The following is a 23,385-nucleotide window of genomic DNA, read 5'->3' as shown; positions in this document are numbered from 1 at the left end:
AATATGAAACAAGATTCCTATCTAACACCTTACGTAAAAATCAACTGAAAACTGGTTAAAAATATACATATATAACCTGAGACCATCAAAATACTAGAGGAAAACTTTGGGGGGGAAACGCTACAAAACATTATAATAGCAAAGACTTCTTCGAAAATTTCAAGCAGCACAGACAATAAAAGCAAAAGTAGACAAATGTGATTACATTAAGTTAAGAAGCTTCTGCACTGCAATGGAAACCTTCAACAAACTGACAGGCTACCAAAAACATGGAAGAAAATAATTTACAACTACACAACTGATAAGAGGATTAATATCAAGTATTTATAATGATATGAAGAAATTCAACAACAACATAAGAAACAATCAGTTAAGACATGGGCAAAGGACCGTAACAGCATTTTTCAAAGATGAAATTCAAATGGCCAAACACAAAAAAAGTTTTGAGGATCACTAGCCATCAGGAAAATGCCAGTAAAAAGCACAATAAGGTCTTATCTGACTCCAGTTAGAATGGTTATATTATAGAAATCAGAAAACAATAAATGCTGGTTAGCATGTGGGAGAAAAGGTACCCTAATACATTGCTGGTGGGAATGTAGACTGGTACGGCTAATATGAAGATTCTTCAGAAATATGAAAATCAATCATATGATCCAGCCATTCCAGCCCTGGAAATGTTCCCAAAGAAAGTGATATTCACATGTTAAAGACTGACCTGTATTCCCATATTTATTGCAGCTCAGTTCATAATAGCTAAGAGATGAAATCAACCCAAATGCCCATCAATGGATGACTGAATAAAGAAAATGTGGTAAACATACACTATGTTATACTATTCAGCCACTAAAAATAATGAAATACTGGGACTGGCATGATGACTAAACAGGTTAATCCTCTGCCTGTGAAGCCAGCATTCCATATGGGTGCCAGTTCATGTCCTGGTTGCTCCACTACCAATCCAGTTCCTCATTAGGACCTGGGAAAGCAGCAAAGTATAGTCTAAGTCCTTGGGCTCCTATACCTACACAAGAGACCTAAAAGAAACACCTGGCTCATGCCTTCAGATTGGCTCTGCTCTGGCCATTGCAGCCATTTAGGGAGTGAAGTAGCAGATGGAAACTCTCTCTCTCTTCCTCTTTTTGTAAGGCTACCTTTCAAATAAAATAAATAAATATTAACAAAAATCCTCTGTTTTGCAACAAAATATATGCAACTGGACACCATTATTCTTAGTGAAATAACCATGTCTCTAAAAGACAAATACATATTTTCCCTAATTTTCAATTAAGATACAGAGTACACAAAAGGAATTTTTATGAACAAGACTGGCATTCTGAGATGATTTATTGCTTATAGTCCTTGTCTATATTTCCTGAGGAACAGTGCTTTTTTTCTACTTACTCTCTATTAAATTCTTTACCTCATAGAGGCCCGAGCCTGTGATTACAGATTAAACTAAAAGCATTTCTTTGTAAAAATTTAAAAAACAAAATAATCTAGAATTAAGGAGGAAGGAGGGTAGGAACACTGGGAGGAAGCACAGGGTGAGAAATTATGCTCCTGAACATGTACATATGCATCCAATCTGTTCAGCTTATAGAATTCATATTTAATTTCTATGCAAAAAATTCTTGAAGACCATTCACAGTTTTTTCATAATTCTCATTTTCCATGAACTTTTTAAAAGTAATTTCCTCTTGCAATGATTACATTTTTCTCAAAACAGGCTTTTTCAGGGCAAATAAAACAGTATTTTGTAATGAGTAGATACAGTCATAAAGCTATATTCTATAAAAAAAATTTTTTGTGGGCCCGGCGGCGTGGCCTAGCGGCTAAAGTCCTCACCTTGCACGCCCCGGGATCCCATATGGGCGCCGGTTCTAATCCCGGCAGCTCCACTTCCCATCCAGCTCCCTGCTTGTGGCCTGGGAAAGCAGTTGAGGACGGCCCAAAGCTTTGGGACCCTGCACCCGTGTGGGAGACCTGGAAGAGATTCCTGGTTCCCGGCTTCGGATTGGCGCGCACTGGCCCGTTGCGGCTCACTTGGGGAGTGAAACATCGGATGGAAGATCTTCCTCTCTGTCTCTCCTCCTCTCTGTATATCCGGCTTTCCAAAAATAATAAAATCTTTAAAAAAAAAATTTTTTTTTTGTATGTTGCAGTTGGACCTACACATCTAATTACATTCATACATTTTGTACTTTTGGTGATTTTTACAGTCTTTGGTTTATCAATTTATGCCACAAAATTTGGCTGATATTTTCTTGACTTTTTCTTCAATTTTTTATTAGAAAGGAAGCCATATATAGACATTTCTTTAAAATGTTCCCTTATCCTATAAAGTACATGTCATAAAATTCTCTAATGTTTTTGCTTACACTAAGGAGTTGCCTGTATTATCAAGTATGATAAAATCAAATCAAGTTAATAAAACAGAAATAGAGGAACAAAGATCTCTGGTTTTATACTGAAATTCTGCTTGATAACTGGAGCTGACATTCAGCCATGGCATGTGTTTCAATCTAGCCTGGAGGATATTATTGAATATAATCTCTAACTCAGATCAATAAGAAATTTCTACAGGGCTTGTGTTATTTCACGATGTCCTTCCTTCTACCCCAGCTCTACCTTCCCTAGTGATAAATAGAGGCAAAGTCAGTAGGCCAGAGCGACCAACAAAGCTTTAAGTAAGAGTTACTATCTAGGGTCAGCTACGATGGTGCAGCTCCTATAAATAAAGAACACTGGTTTCTACCATGTCATAACAAGCAATACTTCAGAATCAGCTCAGCTGAGCCACAGTGAAGAGTTGAAATTTCCCTATATTTTGTTACCTTTGCAAGTAAAAGAACTGAAAACTGGTCCAAGTGGCCCCGTGTGAATAATCTAGAATTAAGTCTGCAAGAAATGTAACAGCAGTCCTAAAAATTCACGTAGCTGCTGCAATATTTTTCCATTATGATTCATGTGCGTATCCTAGTTCTCTGGAGCACACTGGCCCAGATTAATACAAAACATGCTTCTGTAACTCTTTAATCCCTGGTAGCCACTCCTCATGGATGTTTGTTAAGGTGGTAGAAAGGCTGTGACTATGATTAGCTCTGTATGTGTGAATAGGAGTGCGTGTGTGTGTGAGAGAGGGGAAGAGAAAGAGAGAAAAGGAGAGAGAGAGCGGAATCTGTGTGCAGAGTACTTTGAACACTGACATAGGAGGGCTATAGTAAACAGCCTGGTCTCGCTTGTGCAGCCGGCAAGTCCTGTTTCTGCACTGAGCCACATTAAACTATCCACGTGGCTCCCACCCTCACCCCACCCAAATCAACAGCAATTTATATGTTAACTGACATGTCTCAAATAAATGCTATAAGGGAGGGGAGTACAGCACCCTCAGTATCCACAGCAGAAGGTAAAGCAACCTTCTGATTCCTGTAATGCCCTTGTCATCAGAATTTGGGTTTGAATCTTAACTTTACCGGTTTGGGACTTTAAGTTCCCCAAATGTTCCTTTAGTCTTCTCATCTGTCAGATAGAACTAAAATAATGACCATTTCCTAGGGTTGTTGGAAGATTCCATGAATTGGTATTGTCTACTTTTTTAGAAGAGTTTCTACAGCATCTGCTCCATAGCACCTCACACATCTCACTCATGTGCACGGAGGAGTTCCAGGGGTCACTTCCAGGGTCCCCCATTCCTCCTCAGTCATTGCTCCATCTGCTGCCAGTGCTGGCTTCTTCTCTGTCCGTGCTTTCCTTTTTTCCCCTCATTCATTTTTTTCAGCATTGTTTCCTACTGTCTCCAGCCAGCGGCTCCCTCTGACCTTTCCGAAATAAATTGCTTTAGCTTCCTCAAGCTTCTCCAATTTTGTTTTTTCGTTTGTTTGTTGTTTCCATTTTGCCCATTGACCCAATTCGCCTAGGAAGTAGGGAAATGGGAAGATTAAAAAAAAATCTATCTTCTAATTTCTTTTAAAACTTGCCCTTCCAAAAGTTTTGCAAAGTGATTCCACTAAAAAAAAAATTAATGAAAATAAGCCTTGAGGGGCTGGCGTTGTGATGCAGTGGGGTAGGTTGCACTGGCAATGCTGGCATCCCATGGGCACAGGTTTTAGTGCCAGCTGTTCTACTTCTAACTCAGCTCCCTGCTAAGACACCTGGGAAAGCAGTGGAAGACAGCCCAGGTGCATGGCCCCCTTCACAAATATGGGAACCTTGAAAAAGTTCCTGGCTCCTGGCTTCAGTGTAACCCAGCACAAGCCACTGCGATTTTCTATTTGGAGTGTAAAACAGCAGATGGAACACTTCTCTGTCTTTCTTCTCTTTTTTTAAGTCTGTCTTTCAAATACACAAGAAAGCCATGAAAATTTGTAATTAGTTATAATACTTTACTAGAAGAGGCAAATGAAGAGCTTAGCTATTTTAGGGACTCTTCAAGAAGTTCCAGGACTATGTTAAAGTTCACACTTTAATACTCAACTTTCAGCTGCTCTGCTGAAAACAGCTTTCCAGAGTTGGCACCTGTGTCTTTAAAACCCAGTGTCATGAAAGGGCAGCAGAGTATTTTGAAAACAATCAATGAGCAATAATTTAACAATCACAATTCTTTCTAGGTTCCTGGGTAATTAGATAGTTTGAGTGTTAGTCGCTCTATATCATTAAGCCTATGCAAAGAGAAGATACCAAGTTCATTTTCCCTGATTTATGAGAAAAAGTGAAAGCACTTTTCTTTTACACTTGAAGTTAGTTGCAGAATAATAAATAGATAAATGGAAATAGTTAAGTCAGCATATTAGGGCTGAGCATGGCATCATATGGTCCCGGCTGGCTAATTATTATTTGGCTAATGACTTCTTATTACTCTCTCACTCCCTGCCTTATTTAAAAGCTGTTAGCACATTGTTCCTTTTTGTGTTCAGTGTGCATGAAACCATGTTAAGTTCTTTTTAGTGCATTTAATCTTCCTAAGAACTTTTTGTGGCAGGTCCTTGTATGACCTCCATTTTGCAGGCAAGGGTGTGGAACAGCAAGGGGATCCACCAGGTGCACCCTGCTTGGTCAGTAGGGAGGTGGTAAAAATGGGGCTGGCAAGCTCCTGACAAGCAACCTTAACAATTATTCCCCAAGCCTTGCCTGTAACTCTCTTTGGTTTCAGATATTTCCTGAGACAGAAAAAGAAGCTACGTGTGCAAACAAAAGCAAATACTCTGTTGAGTTTTGTTTACATAGCTGTAAATTCCAAGATGCTTCCGGAAGTGGTGCATTGCATCATGTTAGTGGCCTTGGTTGGTGGTCAGCCAAATGACCCTTTCAGCCTACATAAGCCACACTGACAGGGTAAGTCACTCTTCTGACAGTTTGTCTTCATTTCCTTTCTCTGAAGAAGTCATTGTCAGAGGAAACCATTTTGAACTGGACAGCATGAATCTGCTCCCAGTTTTATGCTGTGATGACATGATGTGAAAACGCTCACTTGCTCCAAGCATTTCATGAGAAAAGACCTCAGTAACTTTACTGGAAACTTACCTTTACTAAGAGGTGACCCGTTCCATTTTCTGATAGTTGAAAGAAACTAGATATAAAAAACCCACACATACTGTCAGAGGGTGGGATTGAGGAAGGAGGAAGAAATGATTGGCCAAGGAGTGCAGCGGAGGGTCTAAGGTGACAGGAATGTTCTGTGTCTTGGCTGTAGTGAGGGTCCCAAGGCTGTACATATAGTTCTTAAAATGATCATCAAAGTGCACTCTTAAAATGTCAATCAAAAATGAGTTATGTTTATTTAGCTGAAAGGTAAACAGACACCGCAGGAGACCAAGAGGAAGAGGGAAAGAGAAAACACAAGAGGTAGTGAGTTTTCCATCACCAATTTCCAAATGACTGGACCAGGTGAAACCAGGAATCCAGATCTATGTCCAGGTCCCCCACATTGCTGTCAGAAACCCAAGTGCTGGAGTCACCACTCACTGCTTCCCAGGATGTGCATTAGAAGGCAGCTGGATCAAAACTGCAGGATTTTAACTGCTTTGCCAAATGCCCACACCTTAAATGGGTACATTGGGCCATCGATCAACTACACTTAGATCCAGCTTGTTTATTTTTGTCATTGTTGTTTATTTTCACTTAAATCATCCTCCCTGGTAGTCACATGGAGGAAGAATGGGGATCCACAATATACTTTCTTATAGAAGGGGAAGTCCCATGAACCTCACCATAGTGATTTTATTCGCATGGGATCCCCCAATTTCTGCTGAAGCGATTCTTTAGGCTACTGAGAAAGTGCACATTCAGGCTGAATCCCTTTACTGGCTCAAAGTTGTTTTGGAGGCCCAAGTTTTCCTATATGCTATCAACTAAACACTGAACATTGTCTTCTTAAGTGCAAAAAATCTTAGTCATTGCTCTGGTTTCTAAGTAGGGCTGTCAGATAAAAATCTGAGTCAAATTTGAGTTCATATGAACAATGAATTTTTAGTATAATAATATAATAATATAATCTATATGGCATGGGATGCATTTTTAACTTGAAACTTACTGGTAATACTATCATCAAAAAGTCTCATATTATCACATTACATATGAAATTTTTATCTTATTCATTCACACACTTAGCTGGCTATTTAATCTCATTTAATTATGTAATCTCACATGCATATCATAGCTGCAAATCTTTTTTCAGTAACCAACGCTGGAAGGCTCTTACATTCTGAAGCAATCTTCAGAGATTAGAACTTATTTTAGATTACTAAGATGTACTGACTTAGGACTTTGTGAATCAAAATAGGATGATTCCTATGCATGTTAAAGTTGTAGATACACTGATGTTAGAAATCTGTGCTTAAGGAAAAATTCCACAGCATTGATACGCAGAGTGAATTAAAAGGAGATTGACTGCCAGTACAGAAATGCCTTATAAGCAGTAACCCTTAAGAGAACATTTTAAAAGCTCAAGCACTAATTCAAGATCTGAATTACAAAGTGATAGGCAGTAGGAATGAAAATAAAGGAACTATACTATTGTAATGACAGGGGGGACATTGTGGGTGGCGGGAATTGGGGAGGAGGGAAAGGAAATCCCGGAGCCTATGGAACCATAGCATGAAATAATAAAATAAATAGTTTTTAAAAAATGGAAATGAATGAACTGCAATGAGAAATATTCTAATGGTAAAAAAAAATTAATGGGACTGGGTAACTGGAAGAAGGAAAGAAAAGAATGAAGTGAGGATTTTTAAAACCAATCAAAAACATCATGTACAGATGCACCTTGACCATGATGAGGTTATATACTCCTAAATCATCATCAAGATGCAAATATGTTGAATACAGCTAGCTGGATATCTCAGCTCAACAACATGGTACATTGCAGAGTATGGGTTATTTCCTCTTCTAATGTGTAGTGGACTGGGAGTTGTAGCTGTTGCACACATCCACCAGAGAGTACTATATTCCAGACAGGAAAAAAAATCAAAACTAAAGTATGATCTCTACTGAATGTATATCATTTTTGTACCAGAATGAAAATAAATACAGTAGTTAAACCACTGTTAAGCTACAAACTGTACTTGTAAGATGATGGAAACTGATTCTCAATGTTGGCTGTACATTGCAATCACTTGGGTTCTTACAAATGCTCCTACCTGGATCTCAGTCCCAGGGATTCTGACTCAAGGTAAAGCCTGGACTTAAGAATTTTTAAACCCTACCAGGTGATTCTAATGTGCAGTCATTTGTTTTCATTAAGAGTAGTATGACTCAACACAGGCCATACTTTGATATTACTTGGGAAGTTTCTAAAATATGTTAACATTCAGGTTCTGTCCTTAGAGATTCTAATATAATTGTTTTTATGACTAGTTTTCAGCTCACCTGGTGCTATGGTTTAGATGGGGCCTAAGTGCCCCTACTGGGTTCACTGTTATTGGAGGGTTGGTCTTCAAGTCATTGGGGGTGTACTTTGGAAAGTAGTAATTATGTAGTGCTTTTGGTGATCCTCCCCAAAAAACTCTGCTTAAAAAGCCCAACTGTACTCTCACTCAACCTCCTAGACACACTCTGCCTTTATTTTGAGGCCCACTGGAACTGAATGGATGCAGGCACCATGTCCTTGGACCTCCAAAAGTGTGAGCTAAATAACTCCTTCTTTTCATAAAGTTACCTGTCTTGTAGATTCACTAATGCATGTGGGTTAAGGAATAGTTAGCAGCTGGTGAACCATTATTTCTGAGTGTGTCTGTGTGAGTGGGAACAGCCTTTAAGCCAGTAGAATGAGAGGCCCTTATCAGGGAATGGGTGGGCATTTTATTCAATCTGCTGAATGCTTATATAGAAAAAGGCAGAGAAAGAATAACTTCATGATCTCTTCAGAAGCCTGGATTTCCACCTTCTCCTGCCCACAAACATCAGAAATCTCAGCCTTGGGACTCTGGGACTCACACCAGTGGCTCCCCACAACTTCTCTGACCTTAGGACTCCAAGTGAGTCACATCACTGGCTTTCTTGGATCTCCTACTTCAAGGCAGAAGATCATGGAACTCATTAGTTTCTATAACTGCATGATCCAATTCCCACGGTAAATCCCCTCTTATATGGTCACACTCAAAAAGTTCATGGAAGATAGAATATAAGCTTATTTTAGTGCAAAATTTCTGATATCTATGGATTTCAGAACAAGGGGTCTCCAGAAATCTCACGGCAGTGTGAATTATGAAAAAAAAAACACACGAAGCTTTCAAAATCTTTTGTACTAAAACTTATTTTTCACAAACTTTAATAAAAAATTATTTCTTTCAGTCATTGGAGGAGTGCAGATAGGGAGAGACGGAGAGAGGGAGGGAGGAAGAGAGAAAGAGACGAAGAGAGGGAGAGAGGGAGAAAGAGAGAGAAGGAGAGAAGGAGACAGGGAATGGGAGAGGGAGAGGCAGAGATAGGCAGCAGTGTTTCTATTGGCTGATTCACTCTTCAAATGCTTGCAATAGCCAGGGATGGCCCAACCTGAAGCTAGGAACTGGGAATTTGGTCCAGGTTCCCAGGTGGGTGGCAGGGACTCCAATATGTGAGCCATCATCTGCTACCTCCCAGGGTGTAAATCAGCAGGAAGCTAGAATCCGAAATGAAGGACGACTTGAATATAGGCACTTTGATAGGGGATGCAAGCATTCCAAGCAGGATTATAATCTTCGGTCAAGCCCTTCCCCTTCTCAAATTTGTGAAGAAAACTAATTGTGTTTCTTTGGAGAACCCTAATATGATTAATAATCCTGTAGAATTTGCCAGTTGGTTGTATTACAAAGTTGAGAATGTGACATTGAAATACTAAGTTTAATTGAAAATTAGTTTTTTTCCAAACTATAAAATAAAATAAAAAATCCAGTGCTAACAGAATCAACCTTCTAGGTAAAATACAGGCAAACACATTTTTATTTTCTTGTGAAATTTTCATAGTGAAATTATCCAATTAATCACAATATCCATTTCTTCAAGATCTCAACTCAAATCCAAATAAATCAGCTAGTGACCATCACACATACATGCCCATTTCTGAAATAAGCATGCTTCAGACAGTTTGGATAAAAGGAAATATACTAATTTGAATCATAGCCACAATCATATATTTAAGCAAGTAAAAGGATCCAGGGAAGGAGGGGGGGAGAGAATGACAGGTACAGTATTTTCCCCCAAGACGAAGGGCATAAGGTCTGGTACAATTTAATCCCAGAACCAAAGTCCAGAAAATATGAAGCAGAACACCGACATACTTCACAGCTAACTTGTCACCATAGCATCAATTCACACACATGCAAAGTAAAAAAAAAAAAAGTTTTCAAAGAACAAAATACTTTCAAATACTTTTCATAAAATGGAAAATTGGCTTACCTCTTCCCTATGATTCTTAATTGGCATACAAAGAATACTTTGTGTCTTGTAGCCTGTAATTTGGTCAACTTCTGCATTGAACCGAGGATCCTAGTAAGGAAAAAGAAATTCAATTTAATGACTGACTGACTCAAAGACTGATGTAATACTTCAGATGCATTAGATTAGAGAACTATAACCTTTGACTTACCTCATTGCTTTGGGTAACAATTTTATTATTGTGAAAGGCATCAAATCACTTTGGTACATATCATTTTTGACAACCATAAATCTATGTTGTTTTTTTCTCTCTTAGCAGCTAGTGCTTATGAGAACCAAAGCCAGACTTAAATAAATGTAAGGAAATAAATGAAATCCAAAATACTAACTTCTTTATACAGCCTTACATGAACTCAGGAAAACATGGCGTCTCTCTCTACTGCTTTAGTACAATTTGCCTGTCCCCATCTATTCCTGATTTTACTGTGCCTTCCCAAGAGGAGATTTTTGCTTCACAACTTTTCTTTTTTTTTTTTAAACATGATTTATTTTTATTGGAAAGGCAGTTTTACAGAGACAGACAATGATCCTTCATGTACTGGTTCACTCCCCAAGTGGCTTCAACAGCTGGAGCTGAGTCTATCTGAAGCCTGGACCCAGGAGCCTATTCCAGGTCTCCCATGTGGGTGCAGGGTCCCAAGGCTTTGGGCCATCCTCAATTGCTTTCCCAGGTTGCAAGCACGGAGTTGGAAGTGAAGTGGAGCAGCTGGGATATAAATCGGCACCCACATGGAATCCCGGTTCATGCAAGGCAAGGACTTAGCCACTGAGCCATCAAACCAGGCCCCTCACCTTTTCTAAGAGCGTGTCACCTCCCAAATGATCTTCCCAATAGGTAAGATCCCTTTCTCTTTACATGGTTGCCCTTATATTTCCTCAATATTCTGTACTTCCACTTCAGGGGTTCATGAGAATTGTTGTTGCTGCATATATATATATATATATATGTATATATATATATGTATATATATATATATATATATAAAAGAGAAGTATCTGTTCAATCAGATTGTAAGGATTTCCTTCATCTTTCCAAATTACACAAAGTACATTCTATGCATCTAATAATAATCTTCACCATCACAGTTTTGAAAGGTGTAAAAGTTCCAAATGTGAGTTACAGAAAAAAAAGGTAGAAGGAAACCTCATATTTTAAAATTGGGTTCTCATCTCTAGGAGGATTTTGCTGTTGATGATTACTGAATTCCCAATATTTATTAGTACAGGAATTCAAAAACATTTGCTCACAAATATTACAGTTATCAAATGAGAACATTTTGAATTTATTTTAACATCAAGTCAATCTTCAGTGTGTGTAAGTGCTTCTGGAGAGTGGGTGGGACCACAGTAGATAAAACATACAGAGATACATCAAGTAGATGAGGTAAAATCAAATGGAACACACATTTCAGAACATAAGCATCTGCACGAGTATTTTTCCCTTCAAAGCCTTGGGAAGTAACACACTCAACCTAATAATAGCAACACTGTCCGTAAGCCTCTGCATTTGGAATTCCCTTCAGAGACTATGGAACATCCACACTGGAAAATCCTTATTTTTGAAGGTCATTACATTAAAAAAAATCAGCCTAAAATCACACAAAACTAAATCTGTGAATGAAGTAGGGGATCATACTAGACTCCATCAATTTGGGTCAAAAATGAGGCCAGTTTTCTCTCGAGAGGGATGACCTTAGTCTTAAGGTAATTTCACAAGAAATGCTATACATTTAAAAATATATATAAACATTTTATATCATAAATATGGCTGTATTTTTGCTTTATTTCTTCAAACATGCTGCAAATTACATTAGTTTATAATACAGAGCAAACCTTGGCTGAATGTATCTAGTGAGCAAGCACTTATTCTATCTTTAGGTATTTAGATATCTGAAGACTGCAAAATGTCTAAAGAGAGTTGATGGGAATGATATATTGATGTATTGATGAAATGGCAAGTTACTGACAGTGAATTATTTCACAAATTCATATCCAACAGATGATTCATCATCTGTAGTTATTTTGCTAATAAATAGCTAATTCATAGTACACATTTATAAAGAAAAGCACTTAAGCCAACTATATAATCAAACCAGAAGAGTTTAACGGAAATTATTGGGACTCATAACTTCTTTGAGTCTTTTTTTTTTTTTTGAACAATTTAAATTGTGGATCTCCGTCCACTGAAGTGGTTCACTTCAAGTGGAATTGCAAACTTCCAATATCTCAAACAGTTTTCCACTAACAGTGAAAAAACAATAGGAATAGAGGATGTCTAATCCTCTAGGTTCCTAGAAAAACATACAACATTATAACATTCTTAGTATTGTGATTATTCCCTTCAGATTATGAGATGTGGATACCCTCCTGACATAACTCAGTAACTGTTACCAGATTTATCCTACTGCTAAGGATAAAATATGTGAGAGCTAAGTTACAAGGCAAAGAGGAAGAGCTTATGATTGTCAGGCAATGCTCTTTCTGCCTGAGGATATTTTCCTGCTTTGCGAAAGGCAGATAGGACCCACATGGAACAAAACGAGTTCCCAACTTCTTGAAGTAGTTAGAATTAATAAAAGAGGGTTGATAAAAGACTGATTATTCATATTGTATATGATTAGCGCAATAATCCTCTGAGAAGATCAGCAAACATTATCTACTAAAGATACGAAGATGAAAGATCATACCAGTTAGAGAAAAGTTCAAAAACACCGGAGTTCCAAACCAGCCACAGTGGGATTTACTAAGCTGTTCCGGCATCAGCTGAGCCAGAGAAAGGCTAATTTCTTATGAGCAAGGTCTGCAGTATATAGTTGGAGAGACTCCTAAGAATAAATTCATTACAAAAATAGATGCCCCCTAACAAAAGATGAGACCGTCTTATAGAATCAAAAGATTCTGCTAGTAATTTTACTATCTATCAGAAAAAAAATTATCCTTGTTTTAAAGGATGTCTAACATCTAATTAAAAACTACTACACATGCAAAGGAAAACGAATGGAATCCATTGTGAAAAGAAGGCAACAGAAAATGACCCTCTTAAGAGGATTGAGATATAAGTAAGCTAAGGATATTAGAGTAGCTATCAGAAACACAGTTAAAAATGTTAAGAAAAATGGAGTAATAATAAGCAGCTAGAAATTTCTTCATTGAAAGGAAAAACTATTAAAATAGTCAAGAAAAATTCCAGAACATTAATGTATAATATGTAAAATAAAAAGTTCACAGAATTTCACAACACATTGAAAATAGTGCAAGAAAAAGTTAAGAACTTTATCTTAGATCAACAGTCATTATTAAAACTATTGAGAGGGAAGAAAATTGGAGAACATTAACATAATCCTGCCTTTTTTTTGAGACTATAAAGTATGTGTACACAGAAAGAGCTGAAAAATGTTTTAAGTACGTGGAAGACAAAAATTTCCCAGGTTAACGGCAGGATTGGCAGCAATCCAGAACTGATGAACTATCAAGGCTGCTTGAGCAGGACCCTCGGAGCGCCTCGCCTGTTGGGGGTGGGGATAGGTGGGAGGCTGGGTGGGGCTTTTCCCTTTGTTTCTCCCCTGATCCCAGATACAGGGAAAAAATGATAATATTAGTGTGGAAACAATGGTATTACCCACTTTCACCCTGTAGTCCTTGACCCTTTGTACCCTAATTAACTAAGTAAGATTATTAAAGAAATAATTCTAAAAAAAAATTTCCCAGGTTAGTGGAAACTTTAAGCTTATACTACTGGTGTGAAAACAAAATACAGAATGAAACATCTGAAATAGAAATGGTATAAAGGATGGCTGACTAACCTCTCAAGAGGAAAATGAAGATCAGAAAAAAATATGTTAACATTCTTTCAAAACTTTGAAAGACAACTACCATCAGCTCTAACTGGTCTAAATATTCAGTGAAAATATTCTTCAAGAATATAGGGGAAAAAAACATTATTTTCAGAGAAACTAAAAATGTATTACTGTCAAGCTATAAAAACTATTAAATTGTACAATTTAAAAGGAAACATACGAGAATCTATAGAATAAAGAGCTTGGAAATTGACATAAATGTATGAGTAAATATATAAAGAATATAGGAGAAACACTTTTAATTTTTGTATAAGGAAATTCTCAATAGAGAAAAGAAGAAAAATCATGCAACTTGACTATGTACTGTGTAACCCAGCTCAGTGTCAGATTAGATAATTGTATCCAACTAAAATATTGTGATTTTCACAATTATTTAGAAAAAAATTACCAAACATGTTAACAAAATATATCTCCAATTTATTAAATGGTCCAAAAAAGTTACATGCAAGTGTCATTTATATGCTCTAAAGGAAACCAACCAGAGGGAAGAGCAAATATGATAAGGCAAACACAGCAAAAGATAAGGCATCAGGGAGGTCTGGGTAAAGGGTATAACAGAAACTTCCTATTCTCATCTTGCAACTTTTAGGAGTTCAAACTTACATTAAAATAACAGAAAACAGGGCCCAGCGCGATGGCGTAGCAGCTTAAGTCCTCGCCTTGAATGTGCCTGGGATCCCATATGGGCACCAGTTCTAATCCAGGCACCAGCTTTCCATCCAGCTCACTGCTTGTGGCCTGGGAAAGCAGTCAAGGACAGCCCAAAGCCTTGAGACCCTGCACCCACATGGGAAACCAAGAAGAAGCTCTTGGTTCCTGGCTTCAGATAGGCTCAGCTCCGGCCATTGCAGTCACTCGGGGAGTGAATCATCAGACAGATGACCTTCCTCTTTGTCTCGCCTCTTCTCTGTATATCTGACTTTGCAATAAAAATAAATAAATCTTTTTAAAAAATATCAGAAAACAATGAAAGGAAACAACACAAAGATCTTGTTGGGCTTGTTTTCTTTCAAAAAGTGTCATTTTTAAGATAATGCCTAAAAGTGATTAGAACATTGGACAAGCACAGACACAGCAGTTCTCAAATTGTATCCCTGGGGCACAATTGCTCCATGACAGATTAGATTTATCTAAATTAAAACAGTGGCTAGTGTTCTTTCTGTCTCCTAAAATTCATTTCAATACTCATTTTATTCAGCAGGAATTCACTTAGAGAGTTCCTATTTCTTTAGAAATGATCCTGATAAACCGATGAAGTAGAAGGTGAGACCTGCAGCGGGAGAGAAGGGGAAATTGGTTTCTCTGCACAAAGAAAATAGGACAAACTGAAGCTGGGAAGAATAGCGGTTAGGTGGCAAAGGCCATACAGGGGCAATCGGACCCTTCTAGAAAACCATCCAATACATATAGGAGAAATGATGGAGCAAAAGGAGTCCTACGTTTGCATTCCAATTGACGTGGGTGAAAGAAGTGTTTCGACAAAGCAAATGCTTTAGACAGGAAATGGTAGGGAATCTGAAGTGTTATGGTACAAAGAATTCAGAGAACCTACAAGGATGATTGTCTGCTACAGAAAAAGAGTCACTGAACCTCAGGGTTCATGCAGCAAGCACCAACAGGTGTCTGTGTTCCTCCTGAGAATCCCTGGGCTAAGCTGCCTTATACCTGTCTCCCATGTTAAATATAGTTATAATATGTTTATATAATATAATATCATATATCTTATGCTATATAATTATGTTTGTACTTAACTGCATTTTCAAAATTGCATAATTTGTAACATTTTCTGTTACAAAACTAAAAGTGAATCAAATGCTCATAACTTCTTTCAATTAATCTGCCGTACAAGCATATAGATATATATTTTTTATTATTATTAGTGTTATTGTACCACTTCAACCCAGCTCCTTGTTAACATGCCTTGGAAAGCAGCGGAAGACAGCCAGAGTCCTCGGTCTGGTGCTTCCTGTGGGAGATCTGCATGAAGCTCCTGGCTTCAGCCTGGCCCCGTCCCAGTTGTTGAGGTCATTAGGGCATAAGTTAGCAGGTAGAACATTCTCTTCCTCTTTCTCTCTGTCTCCCTCCTCCCTCTCTGTCTTGCTCTATAATGCTGCCTTTCAAATAAATAAGATAACTCTTTAAAAGTAAAGCGTTCTATGGCTGAGGCTGGCATTGTGGCACAACAGGTTAAGCGGCTATTTGTCCTGCAGACATCTCATATTGGAGTACCTGTTTGAGTTCCACCTACTTTACTTCTGATCCAGCTCCCTGCTGATGTGCCCGGGAAAGTAGACAATGTCCCAAGAACCGGAGCCCCTATCATACTTGTGGCAGACCTTCTTTTTTTTTTTTTAAAGATTTATCTACTTTCATTACAAAGTCAGATATAGAGAGGAGGAGAGACAGAGAGGAAGATCTTCCATCCGATGATTCACTCCCCAAGTGAGCCGCAACAGGCCGGTGCGCGCCAATCCGATGCCGGGAAACAGGATCCTCTTCCGGGTCTCCCACGCGGGTGCAGTGTCCCAATGCATTGGGCTGTCCTCGACTGCTTTCCCAGGCCACAAGCAGGGAGCTGGATGGGAAGTGGAGCTGCCGGGATTAGAACCGGCGCCCATATGGGATCCCGGGGCGTGCAAGGTGAGGACTTTAGCTGCTAGGCCATGCCGCTGGGCCCGGCAGACCTTCTTGTAGTCCTGTCCCAGTCCCAGCCATTATAGCCATACAGGGTGTGAAGCCAGTGAATGAAAGATTTCTGTCTCTCCCTCTCTGTCACTGTATCTTTGAAATAAATAAAAAATATATATATTTTTAAAAAAGTATTCTGCAGTCACAGACTATAACAAAAACTGCTACAAAGGGTCATTTTTACAGATGCAGGTTTATAAAGGTACCTTGTGTTTACAAAAACAAATTATAATGTATTTTCATATTATGGCTGTTTTTACAAACGACGAGACAACAGCTTTTATTTATTCAAATTATGAGTGATGCTGAGTGATAATCTGTTAACCTACTGACTTTTGCTAGTACTAAAATAAATACAGATTGCAGATCAAAGCGTATAGGTTTTTTTTTTTTTTAAGCCTACAGTTTTCAATGAAATTCCTGGGACATGAATAACTTCCACAAGGTCACTATTATCACAGATCAAGGTTACCTAGGGTAAAGTAGCAATGTTAAGAGCTTCACGCTGAGAGCAGAGCAAATCAAGGACACTGGCTGTATGAGACGGCAGTACAGGAATTAAATCATTATTAACTGCAAACATAAAACAGTACACTGCCAGGGGTAAGCACTGGGACATCAGTTAAGATGCTGCTGGAGACACCTGCAGTCCCTATTGAGTGCCTGTGTTCCAGTCCTGGCTCTGCTTCCACCCCTAGCTTGCTAGTGATGCACATTCTAGGAGGTAGTACATGATGGCTCAAGTGCTTGGATCATTGTCAACCACATGGGAGACCAGTTCTGAACTTCTGCCTCCGATCTGATCCAGCCCTTGACTGCTGAGGGCCTTTGGGAGTAAAGCAGTGAATGGGAGATTTCTCTCTGAGTTTCAAATAAAATATAAACAAACAAATAAGGAAATAAATGCAACAAGTATATTGTCAAGTACACTTAAAGATGGTAAGCAAAAGTAGGCACACAGCACAGAGGTTATAATGCTGTTTGAGACACTAGTAACCCATGGGTCCAAGTCCTTCTGTTTCCAGCTTGCTGTTATTATACACTTCAGTAGCAAGCAGGAAGCAGCTCAAGTACTTGGGTCCCCACCATCCACAGGGGGAACCTGCTGCTGGCTTCATCTAGCCCAACTGTTGTGGGAATTTGAGGAAAAAGCCAGTAGATGGAAAATCTCTTTCAGTCTTGGTCTCTCTACTCTCAAAATGAATTTTTTTTTTAAAGATTTATTTTATTTTTATTACAAAGTCAGATATACTGAGAGGAGGAGAGACAGAGAAGAAGTGGAGCTGCCGGGATTAGAACCAGCGGCCATACGGGATCAAGGCGAGGACCTTAGCCACTAGGCCACGCTGCCGAGCCCTCAGAATGAATTTTTAAAAAGGGAAAAAACTTAAAAGATCATAAACACATTCAATAACATCATGTAAGAGAAGAAATTCCGGCCCTGGACATATTTAGCACCATACAAACAAAGGTATTCTCAGCAAAGCTGAAGCACAAAGCTGAAGCTGTTCCTCCTGTACTTGGGGCTGAAACACCATTGAAAAGCAGAAACCAAGAGAAGTGAGGAAGGGAATTCTGCAAATTTGGCAGCAATCCTTTGGCCATGTCCTGAACTCCCTCTTGGATTCTGCAGAGCTCTAAGAGGTCACGGAGATAGCTCCATGACAACTAGGAAATGTTGCATGGAGAAAAAGAATGAATCAATTGCTTACATAGAATGCAATCTGAGAAACATCGCAGGAGGTAAAAGATCTCCCTTAAACTATCACATCCCTAATCTTTCTCCCTAGAGTTCCTCACCAGAATTCCTCAACCTCAAGCTCTCAGGCAACTCAGAGACTTCTTTACCCTTTATTTTCATTTCTTATCAGCTGCCAAGTTTGGCAGAGGCAACGTTTTAACTAGAAATTCATCTCCTTCTGTTGACCTTTAAGGCAGAGTCCTAATTCAAGGTCCTTGGTTTCTCTAAGTTAAACTGCTAAACGTTATCTTCTGTGCTCCTACTGTCTAGGATTTTTTCCCCATAATTGGTTACTGAAGCATCCACTAAACCATACTAGTTGATTTTTCCAAAACATCTTGAGTTTCTCCTCACTGTGGTGTGGATGTGGTCTGTTCCTCAAGTGTCTGTATTTTGGAGACTTGCTTCCCAGTATGGCAGAAGGGTATGGCGGGGAACCTGTAGGATATGGGGCCTGAGGGGAGGTCTCTGGGTCACTGAGAGCACTGCACTCTAAAGGGCATAATGGTCTCCTGGTTCTTGTTAGAGTCAGTTGTTAAAGGACCCCACATTCCCCCTGTCACTTCCTCTGTGGAGATGGGAGCTCTAACTTCGGTTGATGTTCTCTCATTGTCATCCATCCTGATGTGATATGGCCTAGAGTGCTCTCACCAGAACCCAACTGATGTAGGAGACGTGTCTTTGAACTTACAGAACCAAGAGCTCAATAAATCTCTTATGTTGGTCAGGTTTTCACGTAGCAACTAAGATCTGACTAGCATGCTCCCCTTGGGTCAGAAAAAATCTATTTCTTAGCCTGGTATTCAAGATCCCAATATTGTTTTGGTCTTTTTACCATGGTTCTCCATTGTCTAGGCTCTTAACCATACATTTCCATGGTCCTAATTTACCATCTCCTCATCAAATTTCTCTTACATCTGGATCGCACATGAAAATATATGATTTTATTAAAGCATTTCACATTTCTGAGGGTTCACATTGGGTACTGCTTCTGCAAAGAAGTTTACCTAAACCTTCCCATCTAGATGTCATCTCCTGACTTTCCAGATCCTATTATGTTTCCCTTAGTGTTTATTATCTGCTACGTCTTCTGTTTTAATTCAACAAATATTGAGAACAATTATATACAAGGTGCTGCACCAGGCACCAGGAATACAATGGTGAATAAAACATATATGACCCTGTGAATTACATAAAAGAAATCAGAATTACTGGTGAATCTCTATAGTATTACTAGAGTAGATTGCTTTAGCAACAGTTCTGTCAAGATGATATAACATTTTCATAACATAAATGTCATTCACTTGAGATGGTTTATGTCACAATTACAATTCTATTACTAAATGGAATAATTTTAAATAGAAATTTGCAGTCTCACAATGCATTCTTTAAGTTCATCATTAAAGACCTGGGTATTTTGTAGCAAAAGTTGAAGAAACATCAAATCTTTCCAATTAAACATTTTAGAGTTTCTATTTTAAATGACATCTCTAAGTTTATTTGTTTGCGAAGAAACAAATGGGAGGATACAGGAAAGGAAAATTAGACTTTGTTATCAAGGAGTAAATACGATGAACTGAATAAATTAATAAATAAACGGAGGAAGATTATCGATTGTTTTAGAAGCTCGGAAAAATCCTCAGATGTTTGTATTAAGATAACACAGATCAATTCCTAATGATTAGATAGGTGAAAGAATACAATTATGAGTTATCTTAAATTATTGTTAAGAAGGAAAAACAAATTTTCTCATAGGCCATGTCCTTGACTGAACCACAGTAAAGAAACAATGGCATTTAAAAGGGATGGAAATGGTTACCATCCCTTCCAGGTTTAAATAAATCTGCATGTCACTGCATTTCACGCTAGCTCAGCTGTGGTCCAGCGCCCCAGCCCCTGCTCCCTGGTAGCCTGTTTACCTCATAGGCATCCTTGATGTTCAAGGGCTCGCCGAGCGCTGCCACATGACCCACAATGCCCTTGTTCCACTCTAGGCGGATGCAGCTATTGGATGCTTCTTCTAGTGTTGATCCTTCAGCCACGTCGAAGAGGCGACTGATAAGGAACTTATCGTTGGAACTGTCCTCACAGACAAGGAACAGGGAATAGCGGTCGGCAGAGATGAGTCCATGGATGTGTAGAAAAATTTTGTGGCACAGAGCAGTGACATCCAAATGGCTGGAAATGTCTTTCACCAGCTCCAAGAGTCTCGAGCACTGGTCGGCTTCATCATGTTCAAACCGTGGAGGGGTTAGAGGCATCTGTTGCTTCTTATCCGAGTCCGAGAGAAAGCTCACGGTTCCTTCGGAATCCTTGACTACAATGGGTCGAAGGGGCCGGTCAAACTCAGATGCCGAGATTTTCCTGGTAGGTGTTCCTGGGGTGCTGCTGTCGGCACGAGGACTTGGCTGCGAGGGGCAGGAGCAAGACTCGGGGTGGCCTCGGACGGCTTCCTTGCACACAGGGATGGTATGGACTCTCTCAGAGAACCATGCGTTGACCATTTCTCTGCGGGACAAAACATGCAGACACATGAGTGCTGGAGGAAAGAGTCTCCCCCGAGAGCTGTTTTTAATCCTGTTGCAGGAAGACGATTCTGATAATAATTGGATTTGTCACAGAAAATAAAAACAAGATGGTGTACTTAACACAGACAGTTGTATTTGGAAGAACCATAGAGGACAACTGCTTCAACGAAAATATTAATAAAGTCTAACTTAAACATATATAATAATTTCAGATATCTGACTTACAGCCTATCAAGTGTTAAGTTGGTTTCTGGCAAAATTAGCTTACTTCAAAGTGAAAGACATTAAATTCCAGTCATCTTAAGAAAATGTAAATGGGGCCCAGCGGCGTGGCCTAGCAGCTAAAGTCCTCGTCTTGAACGCCCCGGGATCCCATATGGGCGCCGGTTCTAATCCCGGCAGCTCCACTTCCCATCCAGCTCCCTGCTTGCGGCCTGGGAAAGCAGTCGAGGACGGCCCAATGCATTGGGACCCTGCACCCGCGTGGGAGACCCGGAAGAGGTTCCAGGTTCCCGGCATCGGATCGGCGCGTACCACCAATTGCAGCTCACTTGGGGAGTGAATCATCGGACAGAAGATCGTCCTCTCTGTCTCTCCTCCTCTGTGTATATCTGACTTTGTGGTAGAATAAATAAGTCTTACAAAAAAAAAAAAGAAAATGTAAATGCATTCATTTGATGTTTAAAACACATAACTTGTTCTGAAGTTGAAATATACAAATACTGTAAACAAATATCTAATTTTGACTTGTTAATATGCATAATTTGTTATATCTACATGTAAACATTTATTAGCTTTAAAGGAGAAATGGAAAGTATAAAAAATTTGATCCAGTGTGAAGAAAGATAATAAAGGCACAGGCAGGATGGCTCAAATGGCTCATCTTCCACCTCCAACCACCAGCATCCCATATGGGCATCTGTTTGTCTCCTGGCTGCTCCATTTCTAATCCAGCTCCCTTCTAATGGCCTGGAAAAGTATTAGAGGATGGCCCAAAGCCTTGTGACCCTACACCTATGTGGTAGACATGGAAATAGCTCATGGATGGGAGTTTTGGATGGGCTCAGCTCTTGTTGCATTCATTTGGAGAGCAAATGGAAGATTTTTTTTTCTTCTTTTCTTTCTTTTCTTCTTAAAGATTTATTTTTATTGGAAAAGCAGATATACAGAGAGAAGAAACAGAGAGAAAGATGTTTTTCATGCACTGCTTCACTCCCCAAGTGGGCACAGTGGCTGGAGCTGAGTGGATCCAAAGCCAGGAGCCAGGAGCCTAATCCAGGTCTCCCATGCAGGTACAGGGTCCCAAGGCTTCGGGCCATCCTCTACTGCTTTCCCAGGCCACAAGCACGGAGCTGGATGGGAAGTAGAGCAGCTGGGACATGTAACAGCACTCATGTGGGATCCTAATGAGGTCAAGGCAAGGACTTTGGCCATTAGGTTACCACACTGGGCCCTAGAAGATCTTTCTTGCCATGTTTCTCTCCTCTCTGTAAATTTGCCTTTCCAATAAAAATAAGTAAATCTTTCAAAAAAAAAGATAATAAACTTCTATAAACATTATACTGGTAATGCTTATTAATCAATGGCAAAAAAAGATTTCTTTATATAAAAGAAAAAAACTGAAAGTAAGCATTACCTAAGTTGACAATTCAATCCAAGAAAAATGGGCCAGCGGTATGGCTTAGCAGCTAAAGTCCTCGCCTTGAACGCCCCGGGATCCCATATGGGCGCCGGTTCTAATCCCGGCAGCTCCACTTCCTATCCAGCTCCCTGCTTGTGGCCTGGGAAAGCAGTCGAGGATGGCCCAAAGATTTGGGACCCTGCACCCATGTGGGAGACGAGGAAGAGGTTCCTGGTTCTTGGCTTCGGATCAGCACAGCACCAGCCCGTTGTGCTCACTTGGGGAGTGAATCATTGGACGGAAGATCTTCCTCTCTGTGTCTCCTCCTCTCTGTATATCTGACTTTGTAATAAAATAAGTAAATCTTTTTTTTTTAATTTGAGCAAAGGATCCTGCATACTTTTTTTTTTAAGATTTATTTATTTTTCACTAACACCTTCTCTCAAAACAAACAACTAAAACAAAATCCCCAAAACCCTAGGATTAAAATTCATTTCATTATCTATCTTTAGATAAGACTGGGTTTTTCCCATAAATCAAATTTACCTGCAAGAGATAAAAACTTCCTGCCCCTGACAATACTTAACACAATCCATGATGGCATGATTATTTCTCTACCAAACAAATGATCAAAATTAAAATGCTTGACAATAAACAATTTTGGAGAGAACGTAGGGATATACTCACTCTCTAATCTTTCTGGTTGTGGTAAAAATTAGTATCATTTCTTTGGAAGGCAGCAAGAAACATCTAAATTTTAAAATGTATCTATATTTTGTTCCAGAGATTCTATACCTGTAGCAAATCTAAGGGTACTTACTGTGGTACTGCTGTTTGATATAGCAAAAACAAAAATCCACTTAATACTACCAGAAGAAGGCTGATTAAGTGCATTTATGCAATGGGATGCTAGGCAGTTATATGTACCTACATGTGTAATCTTCATCATTTACTAAGTGAAAAAAAAAAAAGATGCAGAAGAGGAAAAGAAGCCAACTACTTACTTATGATTTTTTACATTTATGGGAGAGTCCCTTG

At 39.2% G+C, this 23,385-nt stretch overlaps 1 protein-coding gene across 3 annotated transcripts in view; it reads right to left on the bottom strand.

Annotated features, from left to right (window-relative positions):
• Positions 1-23,385, bottom strand: part of PDE5A (phosphodiesterase 5A) — a 151,336-nt gene that overhangs the window by 109,118 nt on the left and 18,833 nt on the right. For all 3 annotated transcript variants that reach the window (XM_058666909.1, XM_058666911.1, XM_058666910.1), the window contains exons 2-3: positions 20,118-20,706; positions 9,874-9,963 (exon numbers count right to left, since the gene is read on the bottom strand). In XM_058666909.1, the coding sequence (XP_058522892.1) occupies positions 9,874-9,963; positions 20,118-20,706 (679 nt within the window). The remainder of the gene's footprint in view (positions 1-9,873; positions 9,964-20,117; positions 20,707-23,385) is intronic.

The sequence above is a fragment of the Ochotona princeps genome, chromosome 7, assembly GCF_030435755.1.
Source record: "Ochotona princeps isolate mOchPri1 chromosome 7, mOchPri1.hap1, whole genome shotgun sequence".
NCBI classification, from domain to species: Eukaryota; Metazoa; Chordata; class Mammalia; order Lagomorpha; family Ochotonidae; genus Ochotona; species Ochotona princeps.
This window is presented reverse-complemented; position numbering and strand designations above follow the sequence as displayed.